General features: G+C 33.0%; 1 protein-coding gene across 2 annotated transcripts in view; it reads right to left on the reverse strand.

Annotated features, from left to right (window-relative positions):
- CRPPA (CDP-L-ribitol pyrophosphorylase A) overlaps nt 1-25,982 on the reverse strand; it is a 240,872-nt gene that overhangs the window by 119,387 nt on the left and 95,503 nt on the right. For both annotated transcript variants that reach the window (XM_045564077.1, XM_045564078.1), the window contains exon 6: nt 16,096-16,193. In XM_045564077.1, the coding sequence (XP_045420033.1) occupies nt 16,096-16,193 (98 nt within the window). The remainder of the gene's footprint in view (nt 1-16,095; nt 16,194-25,982) is intronic.

Consider the following 25,982-nt stretch of genomic DNA (forward strand, 5'->3'; position numbering starts at 1 on the left):
TTTGCATATACGTTAATGAGGTCTAGGATGAGAACATGAGCAATATTCTGATTTAGCTTTTTAAGGATTAAAAAAACCAAAATTCTTCAGGACAGAGTCTGGGATCATTGAGGATAGAAATAAACATGTTTTAAGAGCTTAAAAAGAAAAGGCTTAAGAGTTTAAAAAGAGAAACTTTTCCATCAATGTTTTTTTTTTTTTACAGAAAAAAAAGGACTTGTGTCAAGGAAAATGGTATATGTTCTTAAAATTAACAATGTGGAAAAGTTTTCTTAAAAGTTAAAAAAATTCATCTAAAAATACTGCTACATAGAAATAATTACTCTGAATGTCAGGTAAGCATCATTCCAACAATGCTTAATGAATAATAAATATAGTAGGCTGGAAGGACAAAAGAATGAAGGACTAAAATCATAAATGCATTTTATTAAAAAGGGATCATACTATTCATATCATTTTTATTTATTTAATTTTAGTCAAAGAAAACCAAATGTAGTAAAACTGAAGGCACTGCTAAACTCTAGATAATTCTTTACCCCAAGAAGTTTAATTAGGTTCTAAAAGTTAAAAGAAGATATCATGGGCAGGATGAAAACACTGGACAATTAATTTGTAAGCCAGTATTAACTGATTTCCTTCTGTGAGAGAGGAGATAGCACATTTTAACTCCCACCCACAGCTTCATTCTAGTCAATCATATTTTATAATCTATATAGATTCATATTCTATACTGCAGCCATAATTCACATAATATATATACCTTCAAAGGAAATTTTTTGACAAAATTACTCTATTTCTAAAGTCATTTTAACTCACTTCTTTATTGGATGAACATCTGGAAGTAGTTTGTTGGGGTTTTTTGTTGGTTTTTGTGTGTGTTCTTTTTTTTTTTTTTTTACAGAAGTCTTAACAATTTTCATTTTATATAGAGTTTTCGCTTTCATGCTTCAAGAATCACTCCAATGGGAATAAAAATTTGGTTCACACTTTCTTTCCTTTACAGATTTGTAGTCACTGTGCCACCGCCTTTAAGCTACATGTTTTCCTGATGCTTGTTATACTCCATTGGTCATTCACCCATCCTCCATTCATCATTTTATTGGGAAGATAGCAATGTCAGGCAGTTTCTTCCAAATATTCATAGATGGCATATTTGAAATTTTTTCCTTTTTTCTTTATTCCTAAAGGACAATTTGGCTTTTGGTAAAATTATTGGATTCCACTTTCATTACCTCCGAAGTTTGTAGATGATGCTTCATTAAATTCAGAAGGAATATTGTAGAGAGATAAGAGGACAAGCTATCCTCCAGTTTATAAATTTTTCATGTCATGGGGTTTTGCACCTAGGTGTCTTCCTAAATTCTTTATGAAGAATTTCAAAATCAGAGTAAGTTTTATTGCCAATTGTTAGTTCTCAATTTTTCCTGAAAATATGCCCTTTAGGTCATACAGAGTCATATCATTTCAAGGAAATTTTCTTCCAGCTTCCTGAAGAATTTCTTTTCTTGGTTTTTCTACTTCACATACATATTCATATGTTGGATGTCTTTATCATCATTCACATCTAATCTATTTTAGCTACCATTTAATTTTTAATTGTAATACATGATTATCTCAATTTTTCCCTCTACAATAGTAATTTGACTTTTGCTATATTCTGTTCCTATTTCTAATGGTCTAATTCTGTAATAGCGCTGTACTAGGTACTAGTCTTACTTTTGTTCCCTTAGTTATTCAATCAGCATTAATCTCTTGCAGTGCCATCTTTTGAGTTTTTAACTTTTTTTTTGTTTTGTTTTTGAGACAGAGTCTCGCTTTGTTGCCCAGGCTAGAGTGAGTGCCATGGCGTCAGCCTAGCTCACAGCAACCTCAAACTCCTGGGCTTCAGCAATCCTACTGCCTCAGCCTCCCGGGTAGCTGGGACTACAGGCATGCGCCACCATGCCCGGCTAATTTTTTCTATATATATTTTAGTTGGCCAGATTATTTCTTTCTATTTTTAGTAGAGACGGGGTCTCGCTCTTGGTCAGGCTGGTCTCGAACTCCTGACCTTGAGCAATCCACCCGCCTCGGCCTCCCAGAGTGCTAGGATTACAAGCGTGAGCCACCGCGCCCGGCCTTTTAACTTTCTTAAATTCAGATTCTTTCTGAGTTCTTCTATAGAACAATGTGCATGACAATTATTTTAGTATAGATTGTATAGTTTCCTGGTTATTTCCTATGAGTTAGTTAAAAATTGATAGGCACTGATAGTTTTCCCTGCTTCTGCTGAGATGCCACAGAAAATTGAAAAGATTTTTCTACTTTTAGAATATTTTTCTAAGACATATCCTTTGCCTTTACTTAAGCCCCTCAATCTGTTTCTAAGTTAAAAATAAAAGAATTATCTGGATTTAAGGAACTACCTTTTGCCCCATTACAATGTCTGAGAGATCCACGGGTAGGGTTTAGAAGACATCATGAGCCAGATTGTCATCTTCACTTTCCTTCTTCACTGTTAATTGTCTAAGATTTATGTATTATGTCCCTTACCTTTGTTTGGTTACTGTTAGTAATTTTGCTTGCTTCATTTACTATATTTTAAAGCACTGGAGAAGGAGGATTTTATAAATGATCTTCACTCTACCATGTTTAACCTGGTTGTCACTACCATTTTTAAATATTTCAAGGAATTATTTTATTTTACTTTTATACTGTACGTGTTAAAAAAGGAAAGTATTCCCTAAATGTTGAGTATTTTTTAAGATTAGTATTTGTGATAGAACTTCATTTTTCTCATTAAAAACATGAAATTTCATATATGTACATTACACATGTGTAATTTCTTAGATTAAATCTAAAACAGTGACTTTGTCGTTAAAATACTTCATAATCTATTTATATTGTACCTATTCAAAATCCTAATTATCCAACCCCACTCTTCCACACAAATATTCTTCAACTCTAAGGTCATTTTCCTCTATTGTTATAAACACTTGGCTTATTCATGCCTGTGACAATTTCAGCCCATATTGACTTCAATATCTTCGTGTTTCTTTCAAGCTTAAAGCTTATGTATTTCTTAAACCTTAAGAAAATAATGCACTCTTAGAATACAGGATATAGATATATGTAAAGCACAGTGCTCAGCTACATGGTATTGTTACTGTAAATATAATTAAAATATATTTGTTCAATTATTTTTGACAAATTAAAAACTCCAATTAAAACATAGTCATTCATCACCTATGCCCATGGAATAAGACAGAAATGCACACACAATATTTTTATAAAAGTTATTAAATATTAGTACTTTGTACCCTCTTTAAAAAAGAAACCACAAAATCCAAACTTCAATTCTTTTCTTCAAATTGAGACTCTTAATAATTGTTTCCAGTTAAGTGTACTTATTTGATTTAGTCACATACTGCTTTCCTCCCAACCAAAAAACAATCAATATTTTCCACGCTTGAGTAAAGAAATTCAGATTTTACCTAAATATAGCAAGGAAATCTTTGACACCTTTAATAAACAAAGACCACATTAGACAATGTGATTAGAGTGTTTATGAAAAAGCTCTATGGCATCATCTTACGCTGTCATTCCTAATGTTTCCACACTCAAACACAACAAACGGAACAATCTGCTGGTTAGAAGAACTTCTTGTTCTGTAAATATTTCGGTTCAAAGAACATTTAAACAAAATTTAAAACAACCTTTCAATGTGTTCAGTAAAATTAAAGTAGTACACCAAAGAAATGAAACTCCCCTTACACCATAACCAATAAGAATTTAGAAAATACTTACCAGAAACTAAATGCAAACATGTGTATATTCAAAAATACTATTGAAAGCATGGATATTAGAAAGGGAGATGGGTTGTCAAAAAGTTTTCATTTTAAGAAGAGTTAAGGCTTAACTAAGGCTGAAAAGCTTTGGTTTAAGTCCTATGAGTCAGAGGTTCAAAATATGTTTCTGAAAAGCCAATCCTCGTTTTACAGAACACGTTAGCTAGGTCATCTCTGAATCTGAATCTGCCAATTTCTCACCTACCTCCCATTCAAACACTGGCACTAATATGGGTATAAACAAGGGAGTCCTAGAGAGATGTATTTTCTTTCCACTCTGCAGACATACTAACAAGTAAGTCTTTAGTCCACAGAACATTCACTGTTTGTTATTTCTTTATTTCTTAGAATAAATTTTTAAGCTTTTTTTTGTACTAAAGAGTCTGGACTCCAGAGCCAAACTCCCTGGGTTTGTCTCTACCTCTGGAATATTCTTTCTGTGTGGCTTTGGGTAAGTTACCCTGCAGCTCAGCTTACTGAGTGAATATGTCACAGAATTAATATGAGGACTGAATAAGTTAATATGTAAAAGGTAAAGCTTAAAACTCCCTGGGCTAATCTCTATAGGTTATCTCTTGGAAGGCTTAAGGGGAATCAATCTTGGTAGAGGTTTGAGGCGACAAGTGAATCAAGTTGCCAGTTTGCTATGTTATATAAGTTTTAAACCCCTAACCATGAATGCTGAACTGATGGAACATACCAGTGGCACTCCATTCCATAAACTGCCACCATAGGACTTAGACCTGATTATGTCAAAAGAGGTCTTGATATTCTCCCAATATTACATGCTGGATGTGCAGAATAGGACTATAAACAAGGTTCTGCAGTGTTACATTGCTGTTGAATCCCAACCCCTTATCACACCAAGGAAAGGACCAGTGCTTCCCTAATTACACAGCTTAAACATCACATAGCACAAATATTTTAATATTCATCCCTGAAGATCCATTTGCAATGCTACATAAGGCAGTAGACACTGCTTACCCCTGAGTCCACAGACTTCTCCCAACAATTACTTTTCTAGAAAGTCTGCAGCCTAATGTGTGTGCTGTCAGGTCATTCATCTTTGTTTCGAATACATATATGCAAAGGGCTAACAACCGCCTCACACATAGTGCTATATTAAATGATTGTTGCTATTATTCTACTCATTTCTCATTTAATTTCTACTTTTAGAAGACACTTTAAGATACAGCTCCATTATCCCTTTACATTTAATACTTTATGGAGGATTTACAATTCGCCAGAGTCTATGCAATATACTTTAAACAATTATCTTATTGAAATTGCACCGTATACCTATGGATAGGCAGGTATTATCATTATCCTCATGTTATACATAAAAAGGCTCAGGCATACCAGTTTAAATAACCTGCCCAAGATCCCATAGCCAGTAAGAGGCTAGTACTCAGACTTCGGTCTGGTGGACCTCCCAATTCCACATATTTAACCTCTAAAATACAATGGGCATTTGTGTCACTCTGGGTAGTGTTACCTTCTCAAAAAAGTCACAAAACTCTTACTCAGAGGGTTGTGATTCCATAGGTCCCAAAGTCAACTCTGGAGAAAAACCTAGTCTGGAGGAAGTCATTTGAGTACTAACAATCTCAGCTGCTGCTACACACAATCCCTTAACTCTGACCATTTTTCTGGATTCCAGATAGGAAAAAACATATCTAAGAAGTACCCTCCAATTCAAGTCTTCAGATTTGATTTTGCAGAAAAGTCAAGTGCTTCTGAACCACTGTATTCAATACATGCTGAGCAGCTGGTAGTAAGTAGAAGGAATTATTGTAGTAATATTACCTTAATAATAGTCTTCGTTTGTGCATCACTTTGAAAGCCAACTATTGTTCTAATGCAAAACTGGAAATGGAAAATAACAAGCTCCAATCCTAACAAACCTGAGCACCTGTCACAAAGAATTCAAGGCTGCCATATTATTAAACATCCAGGGCTGCATAGTGTCTACACAAAATATAAAGTTATAGAATAGAAAGTTCATCTTTCTGTTGAGTTTTCACTACAAGAGTATTATCCTATAACTAATAGACAGTACATAGTAAACAAGACATAACTGGCAATAATTCAAATCATGTTTGGAAGGCACATTTTGTAGATATTACCCAACTGAAATGACAAAGGATAATATGCTATAAAGGTATATACAGTAATATGATCTCCTTATGTTTATTGGGAATGCATAAAACATTTGCAATCTGAGAACTGGCAAATTGACATAAACAAATCCTATGTGTTTTAACTAAAAACAGAAAGTCACAAAGAATAAAGTATCCTAGTCATTGATGGATTAATATAGGATTTCATTCATTTGACCAATAAATATTTATTGAGGGCTCTGAGCCAAAAACTAGATTGTATACTGAGATATCAATGAACTAGACACATTTTTTGCCCCCAAGAAGCTTATACCATACTGGGAAGATAAAATAAAGTTTAGATCTGTGTTTCTCAAATTTTAATATGACTAATAATCCCTAAGAATCTTGTTAAAAATGCACATTTTAGTTCTCAGATGTGGTGTGAGGTCTAGGAATAAACATGCCTAAGAAAGTTCCTGTTGATGCTGATATAACTAGACCATGGACCACACTTTGAAACAGCAAAATGTTAACTCATTTGAATTCACATTCATCTAAAAACCATCTCATTTTGAGTAGATGTGTTTACTAAAGAATGTGCCTCCACCTAGGAGTTGAAAGGTAACTGTAATCCTACCGAACCAAAGCTATTGCCTTTCTGTATCATCCAAGATAAATTGCCTGTACCTTTATAACATCAATATGGCAAATAGAAGTGACTAAAATTAGAGAACTTATTAATTCAACTGTTTTTCCTTAAAATTCTTTCTAAATTTACAGCATAACTTAATTTATATATAAAGTTTTAATTTTTTCTAAGTAACATAGGACATTGCCTAAATGTCTGCCCTTGGAATCTGTGAGTTCCACACATCCAAGGATTCAGGCAATCATGGATCAAAAATACTTGGAAAAAAAAATAAATAAAAATACAAATTTAAAAGAGTACAGTGTAACAATTATTTATATAGTATTGACAGCATATTAAGTACTGTAAGTAATCTAGAGACAATTTAAAGTATATGAGAGGATATGTTAGGTTAAGATGTAAATACTATGCTGTTTTATATAAGGGAATAGAGCATCGATGAATTTTGGTATTGCTGGGGCAGAGAGGAGGGTAGGGGACAGGTTGGTCCTGGAATCCCTGTGGACATCCAGGGACAATTGTATATAGAAGTATAATTTTAGCCTGTTTTCATATAAATATCCACAAATAAATTATATGCAAATGTTATACTCTAATCAAATCATTAATTTAAAATTACTAATTAGAATCCACACCAAGTATTGTTTCAGTTTTATAATTTAAATAGTCTATTAAATACTATACATATTTTTATATATAGCTTTGCATTAAAATCAAAATACGATACACATATAGCTTTATCCCAAATTTACTCATAAATTTGAGAATATATGAAACAAAACAAGTTATGTTAGAAGTTCTTAACTAGTGGCAACTTTGCCTTTAGGGGAATTTCAGCAAATTCAGGAGACATTTCCAGTTGTCACAAGCAGGATGACAGGAATGCTATTAAATATCCTATAATGCACACACAGGTCAGCTCCCATAACAAAGGTATTTGTATCAAAATGTCAATAGTGTTACTATTGCAAAATCCTGAGTTAGATGGAAAGTTCTAGTTTCTGGTCTTCAGCATTTATTCAAGAATCAATGACTAACACCAAAAGCAGTAACATTTTAGCAAATTTAAGGCTTTACTATAATTATTCTTTTTACAAGGGAAATACTAAAATATAAAATTGCATTTTATCAAACGAGATATTTCATATAACTTTTCAAATTACATGATTTTAACATTGTACAAGAAAGGTGAAAATTGTGTTCAAAATGTCTACAAAAGATATATACTAAAAACAAATTCTCAACTAAACAACCTCCATTTTCCATCCAGTTTTTATAAAATGATAGGAAATAGAAGAAAACTACAATCAGCTATAAGATCCATAAGTAGCTTAGTGAAGAGTTCTTTCACATGTAATCACACGGAAACTATGTAAGAGTGTTCAAAGGAATATGCAAATACTAACCAAATACTTTTTCAACCTGAATACTGCCATCATATTTCTTCAAACCTTATTTAACAAGCTATTTTTCATTTATGTATTTTCCTCTTGAATGAAAAATATACTTGTGATATTTATTCACAAAATTAAATTTCCATCTTGCAACTTTCCATAATGAGTTATATATTAGTAATGTACTGAACATGCATTGTTTAACCTATAGGTTCAAAATGTTTTTAAAAAGTTATTAATAAATTAAATTTAGAAGGAAACAACCAAAACATGATCGTGTCACTTGTTCCACAAGGATGCAAACACGTATACACCTTAGAATGTTTTTAAAGCAGTACATTTCTAAATATAGGAAAATATATCCAAATTCAATATAGAATCTTATTATAGATTACCAAGAAATAAATTTTACAATTTTGCTTATGGATCCACTTCTTCACCTCACTACTATTCCCTCTGTGCAGAACTAATTTCTCCATCACTCTCTCTCTCTTTTCTTGCCAGAAAGCTCACCACCAATTTCATCACTGTTGCTGACTCCAGTTCATCTACTCTCTGTAGTATATGCTATCTGCCCTTCCCCCTTCTCTTCTCTTGTGAACATAGTCTTGTCTTCTGGTTAGGAAATCAGTTAAAACTTCTTGAGTATATTTTTGGTTTTAAATTCTTTTCAACTGTTCACATGACTGAAGATGCCCAGAGGCTACCTCTTCATCTCCAGAAACATGTTTGGCAGATGTCCAGGTAGAGAGGTATTCCAGAAGCTTGCTTGTTCATCATCCTCTCATCCTTAATCACAACTATTTATCTGGCTCCCACCATACACACAGCAGTGTGAGAGGGATCAGCGATAAAGATGGTGAAAAGTGATGTGCAGAAGAAATAACAATAAAAAGGATATGCAGAGTAACACTACTGTTGGTTAGTATTTGAGAAGATCCAAAAACTAGAAAAATGGGGAAACTTCATGGAAATAGTAATAGTAAACTAATCCTTACAACACGAAATCAAAAAGTAGGAAAGGAATGCTAAGCACAAAAGGAAGAAAACTATATAATATCAAGATACGAACAAGGCGTATTGGACCAAAATAGCGATAACATTGGGAGAAAAAAGTTCAGTAAAGACTGTGGAAGATCTTAAATGACTGGTCTATCTGTACTGACTGACTTACATATACTGAGTAGTCACTGAAAGCATATAGTGCCAATGCAAGAAAGAAAGATAATTTTTTTTTTTTTTTTTTTACCGAAGTACACAAGTACTTCATTGAAGGCCTTGGAAACGAGTTTTCAGGAAACAAGATGCCACGGATAATTTTCTCTGATTGCAAGCTCAAAGGGGATATATTTGATTCGTTTGTCCTAGAAACACCGAAACCCTGGAACCATTATTTATTTAAAGTCACTAGAACAATAGAATAATCTATTTTTTGGCACTGTAAATTAGAATTATACTGCATGCAAACAGTTAAAATGAGATGCATCTCCAAACTCAATTATGAGGATAAAATTAATAAGTAGGAAATGATATTTTTAAAATATGATATCTTATAATTGGAACAAAAAAATAAAATAAAATCATAGTCAACAAAGCTCTAAAACTACATCTCAATTTATAAAGCATAAGCAAGTTATACATAAAATATTCATTGAAATCAACTGCTGAAGGTTGGTAACCATAATCTACATACAAAAAGAACAATTTTTTCAACTTTCTATATGGATTTTCCTTCTAAACATATTCTTCTATGTGTAAAACACACACAAAAAATCAATAAATTTCCTGAATTATAGGATAAGACCTGACGTTATAAATATATGCCCAATACTAGATATTAGACAGTCGCTTTTTTTTTAGGACTCAGCACAATTGTTGTCTAAAACTTGTGAGCAATGACGTCATTACTAAGTGGACAAAGATGCAGAAGACCATTCTGACAAATTAACCATCTAGTTCCTTTAGGAAGAGTAATATTTCTACCAGTTCCTGTATTTCAAGAATATACACAGTTAAAAATATGAGAACATGTTAAATACATAAAGAAAAAAATAGAGAAAGTGGCATTTAGGGTGAGTTACCCTAGCTCTCTCATTAATAATCACATTATGAAACCATGACAACCCATTATTATAAACTGTTTATTTTATTAAGTACAACATGAACATAATTCATACCATATTATGCAACTAGGTGGTCCAATAATTTTGAACTTTCTTTTTACCTCTGGAGAGTTGATCAAGAAATCTGGCTAGCATCCCAAATAAGCAAGATGGATTTAATGGGATGGTCTCTGGCTAGTTTCTGTAGTCTTGTACACACACACCCCACCACATACTCAAAAAAGGGCACTAGTCAGAGTCAGAGGCCCAAGAGGAGAAATGTGTTACTTCATTGTTATTATTTATACAGTGTTCAGGTTCAAAAAATTAAAATCCTGTTTCTTTAAAATATTGTTGTGATATGCATCAAAATAAGTATAAAATAACTATTTTGAATGGGTCCTAAGATGTTGCTATGGCTTAATTTGCTGTTTCTTTTATGCCTGCTTTTCCTTACTTCATTTGCTATTTCTGATGTTTTGTTTGACTAGTATGTCATACAGTGAATTTAGTGAGGTCTATAACAAAAGGCACAGCTCCATATTCTGGACACAACCTTGAGGGTATTAGAAAAAATAAACCACGTACTACTGAACAGCCCCAACAAAATCAAAGCCTGCTTACACCCAGGAAACAAATCATTTTCAGTTATACCCTGCTTGTCATTTGTGGTTACACAAAACAATAATTAAATTATGTGCTCCAGGAAACAGGAAGGAGTGGATAAGCAAAACACATAAAAAGCCCCTATAGTACCTGTTTGCTCATAGTACAGTCAGCATTCCTTAGGATTCCATTTCTTTTATTACAGGAATGAAAATTGGGTTGAACACACTTATTTGTCTATAGAGATAATGTAAAATACATGACAACATTAAATACTGCTGGTCTTCCTCTATAGAACTTTACTTTCAAGCAGCAGCACCCAGCATGATTTTATTGTAAAGGTAAACTGAATCACGTCATTTCTAACTAAAGATGTCTATCCCTTCATTTTTCTCTTAAGACAAATGTAAGTAATAGTAACAGTAACGGATGTAGCAGTAAACTCAACACAGCCTTCAAGGCTGCCTCTGGGCCCATCCCCAGCTCTATCCTCACCTCCCACCTGGCACTCCATTCACGACAATCCGCACATACACGCCTTATTTCAGTCCCCCTGAAAGAAGCTCTTTATGTGCCTTTCACTTACCATTACACTACTGGTTTCCGTCTTTAAATAGATAACTCCTGATAGCCCTTACGGGCTTAACTAAAGGCCACTTCTGCCAAGAGATATCACTCACTGCCCACCCCTCCCAGTGGAGTCATTTTCTATGGCTTTCTTATATAAGCACAGTTTACTTTTTCATTAGAATATTCATCACAATTTGTAATTCTACATCCTTTTTTATTTGCATTTGTTTACTGTTTTATCCCCAACAGAACCGTATGCTCTTGGGGACAGAACCACATCCACTCAGTTCAACTGTCAATGTCCAGTGACTATATCATGACAGGCATTTATTATTTGGTAAATAAATGAGAGAGTTAAGAAATAAAAGACTAATCACATCTTCCCGCTTATAAATTCCTTACTACCTTCACTATAGTATAAACTATTTTTCAATATTTTCTGAGGCTCGGGAAGAACTGAGAGGGATTCCTTTTATCACAGTGTACCACCCTGACATGTGTCTGGAGAGCTCCATCTCTGAAACAGGTAGATGAAATATTTCAAACTCCTTAAGAAATCAAAGAAGGAGTATAGCAAGACTGACAAAGCTCTGTAATTAAAGTATCATCAAAATGTGCATGTGTATTGGGGGGATGGGAGAGGTGTCTCTTACCCAATTAGCTCCTTATTTTACTTTTTAGCAACCTCTTCCACGTATCATATTTGGCGTGTTAGTTAGATGTTCGGTTCACCCCCTAAGGGATGTTGCAAAATTCTAGCACAGATAAGTACAATAAGCATATCCAATCTTTTCCTTTAGTTTCAAAGGAAAACTTCTTTCTTTTCACATCAATAAAACAATCCTCCCATTGTGTGAAGAGCAGCTCCACACCCACACTGATCTGCCCTACAGATGTCGGGATTTCAATAGCGGTGACTTCATCCTTTTTATATGTTCTTTTCAAAGTAAGACAAAAGCTCTGAGAGCTAAAAATGTTAGAATACAGAATACCTTGCATTTTGTGTTTATAAGTTTGAAGCTGAAAAATGTCAAAAGATAAATTTGCCTTTGTAAAGGAACAGAAAAATTATATAAAACTGGATAAATCTTTTCCCCAGGGTACAACCTCTTCTAATCCTGAGGTATATAAGCCCTCTGGGCAAACTTAAAAATCTGTCTTTTATTTCACCTTTCCTTAGTAGAATATTAATTAGTAGAGACCATACTAAATCAAATAGCACCTACATTTACTAGTTATTTAATCTTAGGAAAATCATTAAACCATGAGGTTTCCTACTTCTATTGGTAAAATGAAGGGGGAAATCATCAGGCTATTTTAAAGATAAAAGTGCTTTACAGTATTGTTTCTGGCACATAAAAGGCACTCCATAATCGTTAAGTGTTGTGGCTCTTTATGAAAGAAAGCATTCTAGTAAGTATTTGTGTGATTTAACAGGGCTTTTTAAATTTTTTTTCCCAAAACACGAATTTAGAAGCTAGGGAAGGCTTAAGCAGGAATGGCATCTCCTTCCACAGTCCACCTAGATTCTCAAAGACAACAGGACATCCAAAGTTCAGTTTTAGAAGTTCTACATTAGCTCCTCATTAAAAATAAATAAGTATCCAAAGAATGGAAAGACAAGCATCACATGTACTCACCAGAAAATTGGTTTCCCTGATCATCACCTAAATGCACATCGGGGAAGGATACCAATTGGATATCAGACTGAGACGGGGGAGGGGGGGTATGCCTACATGATGAGTGCGTTGCGCACTGTCTGGGGAATGGTCATGCTTGAAGGTGCTGACTTGGGGAGGTGGGGGGGGAGGGGATGGAGGTATGACTACATGGTGAGTACCAGGGGCACTGTCTGGAGAGTGGACACGCTTGAGGCTCTGACTCAGGGGGATGGGCGGGACACTGACAATGTATATAGCCTGAGCTTTTGTAGCCCCATGAAGAGCTGAAATTAAAAAAAAAAAAAAAATTTCAAAGTGTAATGTAGCTCCTAAAAGGAGGACATTATAATTAAGAGGTATTTGAGAAACAGGGATATTTCCTTTCTTTTGAATACATAAATACTTCTTAGTTTTGTTTAGTATATGAATGAGATCCCTAACTTCAAGTCAAACCTAATTTTTAAAAAATTCCGAAGTTGCTCTGTATATCTATGTTTATAGCTAACTTAGATACTTGCAATTACGAGAAATTTAAGTATTTAAAAATTAGAATGGTCAGCAGAGCACTTATAAAAAATAAAGGGGAAGATGATTCTGGAAAGCTACAAATGCTGTTTTAATCTTTGAATCTATGCAGATCTTTCCATAAAAACAGACAATGCAAGCAGGATAACAAAACCAAAAACCAATAGACAATATGTACTACAAAACCAATATTAGTGAGTAGGGATAAATTGACAACATGTGTTAAAAACCCACACGGTTTAAGAAACTGTGCAGGAGAAAGTGGAAGAAAACCAAGCAAGAGAGAAAACAAAATCTTCAGGTATTTTCTGTATAGCTTAGCAGGCCATTCTGAGAATAGCAATAGAAAGGAGAAGCCTTTGTAGGCATCAATTGAGAGTTGAAAACAACGGAGCAACGTGTCACGGTGTTAGCGGTATCTGGGGGTCCAGACGCCAAAACAAAGAACACTCAAAAATAATAAACTGAAACACTTTTTCTAAGTTAAAGCATCAGCCTGAGAAAAAGTCTAGATGGACAAAGAGAAATAATGGAAAGAGAAGGTCCAGGCAAAGGAGGGCAACAGAAGTAGAAGTACCCAGAAAGAACTTGGCTATATCTTTCATCTTTCCCTAAAAACAACTAAAGAACCAGCATTATGCCACGAAGCTAGAAAAATTATTTTTACCTACCCCTTCCCTCCTAAAGACAGATAAAACTCTCTTACTCAAAAAGGAACAACAGGAGAGGATCTCAAATCTCATATATTTAATATAAGAAATAAAAAAGAACAAAATACTATCCCTACAGGCAATACATGTACATCAGAAAGACCTATTCAGAAGACTGAAACCCAATATTTAGTAAGCTAGAAGTACTTAAGAAAATGATATAACTATAAAAATCAGAATTTGAATAATGTGGCTTTGTGAAACAATGTGATAAGAACAGAAAAATTGAAAAAATTATTCTATAAATGAGGGCTATAAATTACAAAGACGACAGAAGTGGATAAATACAAAAGATAATGCCTAAAGAAATACAAGAGAGAAAAAAATTTTCTAATCAAAAAGAAATTAAAAGATTAAAAATATCCAAAAGAAATTAATAGCTATGATAGGATGGGAAAAGAACAGATAACCTTGAAGCTCAGATTCGGGGGGATGGGGAGGCATGGGCAATATATATAACCTGAACTTTTGTACCCCCATAATGAGCTGAAATAAAAAAAAAAGAATCAATGAAGAAAAAACTAAAGTAATGAAACATAAAATACTAAAAACAATAATGCCATAAAAATTTTCATGAAGATTTGAAATTACAGAATTGTGTACTTAAGGATATCAACTGAGAAGCCATAATTGAGAAAATGCTAGTAAAACAACTGGACTTGAAAGGAAAAAAATTATTTTACTATCCAAAGAGACTAGTCATTCGTATGACAAAGAAAATCAGACTTTCATCACACTTGACCAAAATACTTTGAGAGAAGAAAACAGAGTAGCATATTTAAAATGCTCAATAAAAAAAAAATCTTTGAATCAAGATTCTTTTTTTTATCTAGCCAAAATCACCTTGAAGATTTTGAATAATTATATTCACGTGGAAGAACTGGGGAATATTGTGTCCATGAAAACTCACCCTGTGGGCAACTCTGTACGACAATGTACTTACCCTGTATCTTCACCCCAATTTTTTTTTAATGGCGAGAAAAGCTATAGAATTAAAGAGCCTTATGAAACATACTAACCAGTGGTAATTCATGGGTGTTGTTGGTATACTAATAAATGAGTGGGAAAACAATGTGTAAGCATATTGGAGAAAAAGGAACACCGTTGACATTAAGGAATAAGTGCTGATATTTCTGGGTGTGATAATTATATTATGGTTATATTTTAACAGAGGAAACCTTTCTTCCAGATGAAATATGATATCTGAGATTTGTTCAAAATAATCTGGGGGAAATGAGTGGAGTTACAGTGGAATTAAGATAGGCCATGAGTTGATAATTATTGAAGCTAGGTAATGGATACATGAGTTCATAATAGTATTCTCTCTTTTTAGGTATATGATTGAAAATTTCTATAGTCAAGAGACAGGGGAAGGAAGGGGTAGGAGGGGAAAGGCATAATCAAGGGGGAAAGGAAAGATAGAAAAAGGAAGTCTTGTAGAAGCTTATGTGCCATTTCAGAAGTTTTGAATAATATGGCAAGATGATTCTATCTCTCTTTAGTAGGATCATGTCTCCTAAAACTTATTTATATTCAGTATGTTTTGTCAGATTGCACAACAGGTTACCTAGAGTTATACTATGAACCTATCAACATAAAAATATCAACAAATTAGCCACTGACTTTTCTTTGTTAGAATTTAAAATTTTGCAATACTAGTTTATATTGGATAGAACTGCATTTAATTCAGGAGATCATATTCATTCCTTAGCTCTTCTTGTCTGTCGTTAATTCCAAAACTTCTCAGATGGGGAAAATATCCACAAAAGGAATTGAAAAGGGGATGTAGTGTATTTCAAGTCCTAAGTGTTGGCAGACCAAAGGATCTCACAAAGGCAAAATGATAAGAATATTAGGATGGAAGGATTTTTATATCTTTTCAAGGTACATATCTTCATATTATAAAAATTTTTGGCAAAATTCATCAAACTCAGTCTTTGAATACTTACATTTAATTCACTTTTCAGCACTTCTTCAAGAATACGACCTATGTGTTCTTCACCTTCTTTTGAGTCCATAACTACACAAATTTCTTGTGAAATTCTCTCTGAGGTTAAAAAGAAAAAAATTCCAATGTTAAGTTTCATACAAAACATGGAACAAAACCCTAGTATGCTGAAACCTGTACTTACTTGCTGTGTTTAGCTGTTGAGTTTTAGACAAAAATGATCTCTTTAAAATAAGCCTTCCAATGAATATGATATATCCCTCCTTATCCTGAGATTTTCCTTAATTTCTTTCATAAGTGTTTCAGTTTCCAGTGCAGAGTCCTTTCAGTTTTAGTTAGATTTATTCCTATTTGTTGATGCTACTATAAGCTGATATTTTTAATTTCCTATTTGTTACATATAAAAATACATTTTTATATAGACCTTTTAGTCAGTAACCTTGCTAAGTTACTTATAAACACTAATGTTTTATAAATTTTAAATTCTCTATAAATGTATTGATTGTGAATAACTAAGTTTTATTTCCATCTTTCCAATCTATAATTTTATCTGATAATAAAAATTTAGAATATCACTTCTATGGTCATGACAAATTTAGTCCATAAATTTACTTTCTTGTAAGGTCCTACTATATTTTTATTAAACAGTTATACTATCCTCACATAATGAGTAAGAAGTGTTCTTTTTCTATTCTCAGGGAAAGTGTCTAAGATTGATGTTATTTCTTCTTTTGAATGGTGTTAGAGAATTTACCAGTAAAAGCCAACTGTCTCTTTGTGGGAGGAGTTTTTAATTACAGATTCAATATTTTAAATGGATAAATGAGCATTCATATTCTCTATTTTCTAAGTTTAGTAAATTGTATTTCCCAAAGAACATTCATTTCATCTAAATTCTCTTGACTACTAGCATAAAGTTGTTCACAACATCTTATTTTGTTGTCTACAGGAACTGCATTGATGTTCCTTTTTCATCTCTGATACTGATTACTCGAGCCTTTAATATTATTTTATGAGCACTCTTGCCAAGGTCTTATCCAATTTTATTAACATCTTCCAGAAAAATCTTTGTTGATTCTCTTGTATGTTTGTTTTTTAGTTCACAAGTTTCTAAATTTTCTTCGTATTTTCTTCCTTCTGCTATCTTTGGGCTTCATTTACTATTCTTTCCCAATTTCTTTAAAAAATAAGTTGTTGACTTTCTGCTTTTCCTTTTTTGGTAACATTTACATTTAAGGCTCTAAGGTTTCCTCTAATAACAGCTTCAGCTGTACCTCAAACACTATTATTTTTATTCAAATTAAATCACTTTATTTTCAGTTTAAAAGATTTCTTTCATTTTCTCTCATTGTAAATATTTTCTAATTTCTTATTTCACCCATGGATTGTATAAAATTTTACTATTTTTATTAGATTGCTATGTAGCAAATACTATAAATTTGGTGGCTTAAAACACTACTGTAGGTTGAGAGGGGAAGAGCAAGAGAGAAAGATAGGTGAATATGCACAGAAATAAAGCAAATGAAGCAAAATGAAAACTGGTAAACCAGTGCATCTAGGTAAAAGATATGGAAGTGATTTGTGTCATTCTTGCATAATTAAGTTTGAAATTATATTAAAATTAAGAAGTCTCCCCCCCTGAAAAAAAGCAAATATAAGGAAAAATACACAAAAATATATTAATAGGAGACTATAAAATTCACCTCTGTTCATTGAAGTTCAAGTGAGCAAAACATAAGTAAGGATATAGATTCAAGGCAAACTAACAAAATAAATGTGGTGGATCTTTTATCATGCTGGTTTCTGTATTGTCAGCTAATCTCTTCTAATTCCCAGCTATTTGTATTCCATAGTGGTCTGCACCAGACTGGCCACTTTCTGGTCCAGTGTTTATGGACCAAATGATATGTCCTTTGCTACTAATAATGATAAATCCTCAATCTGCCTACAGTCATTCAAAATCTCCCTCACCTCTCTATTTTAATTCAATGGTTCTCAACTGGTTTTATATCTGAATCAGCTATAAGTATCTTTTTGTTTTCCTTTCTTCAAATACACATGCTTGTAGCCCATCCAACATGATTCTACCCTGTACTTCTGTGAGTTCCAAAAGTAATTCTGATATACAGCCAGACAGAAAATTTCTGCCTAGGTATTGCACTGATTTTATATAGTGTGGGGATTATAAAAAAGATTTCTTTATAAAAGAAATGTAAGTATATATTGCCAACTGTAGCTGATGAATTCATTAAAAATGGAATAACTTTTCTGGGTAATTCAGCAGTTTTCTTTAATCTTTTGCAAGTGTAGCAATTGGAGGATAGCAAGTTTAGTGAGAAAAAAATGTTGACCCAAATTTACATCAAAAATATCAAAGTCTTTGTATAACTTTTAAAGAAACCCAAACCTACCAAACTACTACTTTTATCTGCATGTCTCTTCAGGCTTTACAAGTAAGCAATTGCTCACCCAACATCATTAAAGGTGACACAAGGAAAAGAAAGTAACATATATTTAACAATTACAAATATAAGGAACTTGATAGGTAGGTGTTCAACAATATTCATTAAATTATTGTATTAAGGCAAATACAATTTCTAAAATTTTATATACCTTCAATTCAATATCTGAACAGATGCTGAAAGCAGTATGTTCATACTTTGGCAGTATTTCACATGTGTGAAATAAGAGACTAAAGATCAATTTCTATGCAAAGTCAAATTGCCTATAAGGAGAAGGTTATTATTAAGCACACATCTGTAAAAGGACAGTTTAAGGGCAAGGATTTGAATTAGAAGAGTCCTTCATTCATTTTTTGATGCCTTCAGTGTGTTAGGAACTGTCAGCTAAAAGCTGAGTAAGAACTGACTGCCTCTAGTGAGTTTGCCAACCAGTACAAAGATTTTTAAGATTCAGCTTTCGTAGTGTTACAAAACACTGTCATCTTACTTAAAATATATAATATATAAGAAAGGTTGGAGACATATGAATTAATAAAAGGCTCTACATTATGGGATTGTAATGAGGATTAAATAAATTGTGTAAAATTACGCATAGTGCCTGGTAGAAGAAATACCCAATAAATGTTGGCACAATTATTATTGTTATGGACACATACATTCATTTAAGAACATAAGTTGAGATTCCTTTTGTCTACTCAAATATGACCCATTTCTGACTTCAAATGCTCTCTCATGGTCTTAATATTTGAGGTTTTGGTAAACAATCCATATAAACTTCATTCCACTAAGCCCTCCTTTCAAATTTCCACATTTCACCAAATACGCAATAGTCATATGTAATAATGGAATATACATTGAATAACAGTCCTAGGTTTTCGTACTTGAATATCTTTAAAATAGATACCCACTAATTCTCATTGTTTATATCTTAGCTTGCCTACCAGATCTAGGCTGAAACATGTGATTCCTATTAATAATTTCACAAACATGCACTGACAATTTTAAGTGGGAATGTTAATTTACTTAGGATCTTTTTAAGAAAGAGAAAAATAATTACTGTACTTGGAAGTTCAAAATGGGAATGAATATAATGATAGGAACAGTGCTCCAATAAATTGTACCTCCTCAATCTCAGAGTTATTCTGGGATTCCTCAGCTCATGAAGAGGGGAAAAAAGTACATAACATTTAAAATTCATTTTTTCATGAAGCATAAAACACTTTCTGAACATAATGATTAATCCTATTTAATCTCAAAGCAAACAAAGTATTTAGCAACTTCCTTGAGGTTAATGATGAAATCAAAATGAGAAGAGAAGCCTTTAGAATTCTTAATCTTCTGTTCTATTAATAAAGTACTTCCTAGAAATTTTTAGAGGTTAAAATAAAAACACCACACCAAGGAGAATCATAATATCATTTTACATCCCAGAATCATAAAAGCTCTAACAAGAATCTACTCTTTGTTCTCCCCCACAAAAAGACCTAAGGATAAATTATAAAAATATTAAGTTTACCATTAAATTATATGACTTGTCAACTTGATGACTAATATTTGCCTCGAGTTTTAGCTTTCATGCTACCCTAATTTTTTTTAAATAACTTCTTAAAATCTTCTTAAAAGGCCACCAGTGACAGATGGTAAAATATTTTGATGTCAAAGCTAGTAAGCCTCCCCCAAAATTATTTTAACACATACTATAATTTACACTGAATAACTCTTAATTTATCTATAGCATCTAAGTGTAATTTACCTCAATGTAACTTAACAGAGAGAAAATTCATACAAGAATATGATTTAAACTCCACAGGTTTGTATTAGAAACTATAAGCATTAATTAATAAGCCTAAACTTTTCAGTTAATACCTCATCCCCATGCTTGAGAACTTCTAAATGGTCAAAGTATGTATATAATTGCCAATAATAATTATGCCAAACAAGAAATAAAACACAACTTAATTTTATTTTACTGACTTTGATGGTCAATTTTCTGCAGCAACCTGACTGGGCCACATGATGCCCAGATATTTGGTTAAACATTATTGTAAGTGCTTCTATGAAGGTATCTTTGGATGAAAATAACATATAAGTAGGTAAATTGAGTAAAGTAGACTGCCCTTCACAATATGGATGAAACTCATCCAATCAGTTGAAAGCCTGAGACATTGGCTCCACAGATTTTGGACTTAGCAATCTCCGTAACATTGTGAGTCAACTCTTTATATCTATATCCATATCTACCTTCATTTCCCCTCTTAGTGTTTTTAGGTAGAGCCTCATTACACTGGCAAAAGTCTAAGCATTCTTCACCAGATAACTAATAATTCCCAGGTCCTCATTATAGCATTCCCACCTCCTTTTATCTTATGTAAGGCATTATATGATTATGATTAATACCTTATTTTTCAATGAAACCATCCTACCTACAATTTCCTGAATATACTTTGGAACTAACATACTTGTTCCCCCTGCCTGCAGTGCCATTTCACTTCCTTACCTAATTCTCCAATAAGGTCCACATCAAGAACAACCTGGTATAATGACTATAACCAGCATTTCAGATGCATTTTGGTGTGTATGGAGGCAGGCATGGAAGAAAGGGGTATGCAGAGGTAACAGAATCACCATGGAGGCTTTTTTAAACTACAATATTCCCACATCTCCAACCCCCTAATTGTAATACATAAAAATATCTCTCTCAAACACATAAATGCACACACCCAGTATTCTTTGTATTTAGGTAGAAATCACTGCATTACTGAATCTGAGTGTTCCTAAGAAAGGCCCTTCAATATAGGGTTTCAGAAAAAGAGAAATCTACAGATAATATGATCCTAATAAGTTAATTCACAGAGGTGATTTCCAGGCATTATATACCAACAGAGCCATGCCAGTTCCTTACAGCCAGCAATTATTCTGATGGTCAATGGATATATTATAATTATTTAGTGCTCATGCAATAATATTGATATGTATTTTTAGTATTGTCTTTGCTTTTTACTATGATAGATACTTTCATACATTATTTTATTTACTCTTTATGACAACCAAGTAGTGAGAATTATTGTCCCTGTTTTATGGATGTATAAAAGGAGTCTATAAAGCAAGTAAGTTGCCCAAGCTCACAGGCATAACTTTAAGCTTTCTAAGCCAAATCTATGTGAAGTTAGCATCATAGAAGATTGTTTTCCTCTAACAATGTTTTGCATTTTTATTTTTCTTTTGTTGTACTTTCTACATTGTATTTTTTCTTCGTCTTTCTCTGCCACAAAATCACAAACTGATAAACTCCAACTTATTATTTCCCAGTACATCTTAAGCTTTGGAACACAGTACCAATGATAAGATATGAAAGATTTATTGTTTCCAGGCTCTGTGCTGGGATCACAACTCACACACATTGTTATGGGCTGAATTGTGTACCCTCCTAAATTAGGACATTAGATTCCCACCCACCAGTACCTCAGAATGGGATTATATTTGGAGTCAGGGCCTTTACAGACATAATCTAATTAAAATGAGGTCACCGGAGTGGGCCCTAATCTGTTGAATGTCCTTGTTAGAAGAGGAAATCTGAACACAGACATGTACAGAGGGAAGACTATATGAAGACAAAGGAGAAGAAGCCAACTTCTAGCCAAAGAGAGAGGAGACTTGAGAAGAAACTAAGCCTGCCAAAACCTTAATATCAGACTTCCAGCATCCAAAATTGTGAGAAACTCTTACTTAAGCTATCCAAGTCTTGATATTTTGTTATGGAAGCTCTGGCAAACTAATATACACATTCTCTGACTTCAATCTGAATAAAAATTAACATTGTTAAATAAAAGGACCATAAAAAAGAAGATATTGAGAAAGAAATCAAAAACTTATCAGTAGAATCTTATTTTACAAAAAGGAATAAAAAATGTAGTCATTTTTCTTTCAAGCCAAATAACTGTAAATATAAAAATACAGTAACAACTATCAAGAAGCCAAGCTAAAATATATATCCTAAATCTGTATTTTATAAAAGAAAAAGTAAATAATAGTAAGATCAGCCTTAAAAAAATACTTTCAACATAATGTAATTTCAAGTTTATTAGGCTTTAATATATAGCAACCTAATAATGCACTTCAAGGAGCTAGAAAGCAAAAACAAACCAAACCCAAAATTAGTAGAAGGAAAAAAAAAAAAAAAGATCAGACCAGAACTAATGGAAACAGAGACTAAAGCACTAACACAAGGGATCAACAAAACAAAAAGTTGAGTTTTTTTTAAAAAATATAAAAATTGATAAACTGCTAGCTGTACTAACCATGAAAACAGAGAGAAAAAAGAAAAAATCAAAAACAAAACAGAAACACATTTAACTGATATCACAGAAATGCAAAGGATCATTAGACTATTATGAACAACTACACACTAACAAAGTAGAAAACCTAGGGGAAATGGATAAATTCCTGTACCCATACTATCTACCATGACTGAACCAGTAAAATGCAATAACTTAGATTGGTAATGACTAATGAGATTTAATCAGTAATAAAAATTCTCCCAACAAGCGAAAGCCTAGGATGGGATGGCTTTGCTGAATTCTACCAAACTTACAAAGAAATAATAGCAATTCTCCTCAAACTATTCCAAAAAACTTGAGAATTCTCCCTAATGCATTCTATGAGGTCAGAATTATGCTAACACCAAAACCAGAAAAGGATACAACAAAAAAAGAAAACCTATAGGCCAATATCCCTGACGAACATAGATGCAAAAATCCTCAACAAAATGCTAGTAAACCAAATCCAAAAACATATCAAAAAGATAACACCATAATTAAGCAGGATTCATCCCCAGGATACAAAGATGGTTCAATATATGCACATTAATAAATGTGATACATCAACAGAATGAAGGACAAAAACCATATGATCTCAACAGACACAGAAAAAGCATTTGATGAAATTCAACACATACCTCAAAATAATAAAATGGGGGAAAGCTGAAGCCCTTTGGTCTAAGAGCTGGTATACAAGACAAGGATGCCCACTTTCACCACTTCCATTCAACATAGTACCGAATGTCACAGCCACAGCAATCAAGGAAAAGAAAGAAAAAAAGCATCCAAGTTGGAAAAGAGGAAGTCAAATTGTCCCTCCTGTAAAGGGCATGATTTTATATTTAGAAAAACCCTAAAGGATCCACCAAAAAAGTCTTAGAACTCTAGAATTTGTCTTATTCAGAGAAGTTGCAGCATACAAAATCAACATACAAAAATAACTAGTGTTTCTATACACCAATAACAAAGTAGCTGAAAAAGAAATCAAGAAAGCAGTCCCATTTACATAGCTACCAAAAAATAAATAAATAAATAACTAGGAATAAATTTAACCAAATAAGTGAAAGACCTCTACAACAAAACCTCCAGAACACTAATGAAAGAAATTGGAGGGGACACAAATTGAAAGACATCTCAAGCTCATGCATCAGAAGATTGCTGTTAAAATGACCATATCAAGCTACAGAGTCAGTGCAATCCCTATCAAAATACCACGGACATTCTTAACAGAAACAGAAAAACAATCCTAAAATTCATGTAGAACCAAACTACAAAGCTATAATAATGAAAACAGCATGGTACTATTATAAAAACAAACATATAAACCAATGGACAGAACAAAGAACCCAGAAATGAATCCACATCTTTACAGTCAACTGCTTTTCAAAAAAGGTGCCAAGGACATACACTGGGGAAAGGACACCCTCATCAATAAATGCTGCTGGGAAAACTGAACATTCATATGCAGAAGAATGAAACTAGACCCCACACTTCTCACCCTCTACAAACATCGGCTCAAATGGATTAATGATTTAAACGTAAGACTGACAACTATAAAACTACAAGAAAAAAACATAAGGGAAATACTTCAGAACATTGGTCTAGGCAAAGATTTTATGGATAATACTTCAAAAGTGCAGGCAACAAAAACAACAATAGCCAAATAAGACTATATTAAACTAAGAAGCTTCTGTACAGGAAACAATCAGAGTAAAGAAACAATCTATTGAATGAGAAAAAATATTTGCAAACTATTCATCTGACAAGGGACTCAAACAACTCAAAAGGAAAAAAAGCAAATAATTCTATTAAAAAGTGGGCAAGAGATCTGAATAGATATTTCTCAGAAGACATACAAGTGGCCAACAAGTATATGAAAAAATGTTCAACCTCACTAATTATCAGGGAGATATAAATCAAAACCAGAATGAGAAATCATCTCACACCAGTTAAATGGCTATTCTCAAAAAGAAAAAAAATTCTTACGTGGAAATGTGGAAAAAAGAAATTCTTATGCACCCTTGGTAGGAATGTAAATTAGTACTGCCATTATAGAAAACAGTATGGTGTGGTCTCAAAATGCCAAAAATATAACTACCATATAATCCAGCAATCCCACTACTGGGTGTTTATGCAAAAGATAGGAAATCAGTATATCAAAAGGATACCTGCATCCTTCTGTTTATTGCAGCACTATTCATAATGTCCAATAAATGGAATCAACTTTAGGATCCATCAATGGATGAAGAAAATGTGGTATGTGTATATATTATATGTGTGTGTGTGTGTGTGTAATATACACACACAATGGAATGCTATTCAGCTATAAAATGAAGGAAATCCTGTCATTTGCAGCAGCATGGATGGAACTGAAGGTCATTATGTTAGATGATACAAGCCAAGCACAAAAAGATAATTATTGAATGTTCTCAACTCATGTGGGAGCTAAAAAAATTTGATCTCATATAGGTAGAGAATAGAATGATAGTTACCAGAAGCTGAAAAGGGGGGAAGGGAGAAGATAAAAAGAAGTTGGTTAATGGGTACAAACATACAATTAGATAGTAGGAAAAAGTTCTATTGCTCAATAGCACAGTAGGGTGACTATAGTTAACAGCGATATATTATCTACTTCAAAATAGCTAGAAGACAAGATTTCCAATGCTCCCAACACAAGGAACTGATAAATGTTTGAGATGATGATATCCTAAACACCCTGCTCTGGTCATTACACATTGTATGCATGTATCAAAATATCATATGTACCCCATAAATATGTAGAATTATGTTTAAATTTTTTAAATTTTGAAAAATCATATTTTCCTGAACCTTAAGGTAATAGGCACATAACCTTATGTTATTTTCTCCTTACTTCCATTTGGGAATATAGGTATGCATACATTTACTTCTTTCCATATGGAAGTAAATAGAAATTACTCAATTTTATCCCTGAAGGTGATAAATGATTAAAAGAAAGTTTTTGGTAGAAAGACCACAATTCACTTGTAGGATTTTATCTAATACAGACACTTAAAATTTGTTTTGAAAAACAAAAAGAGAACTCTTGAAAGATGTCAATGACAGCAGAGATACCATTTTCAATCTCCAAG

Source organism: Lemur catta, chromosome 11, assembly GCF_020740605.2.
Source record: "Lemur catta isolate mLemCat1 chromosome 11, mLemCat1.pri, whole genome shotgun sequence".
NCBI classification, from domain to species: Eukaryota; Metazoa; Chordata; class Mammalia; order Primates; family Lemuridae; genus Lemur; species Lemur catta.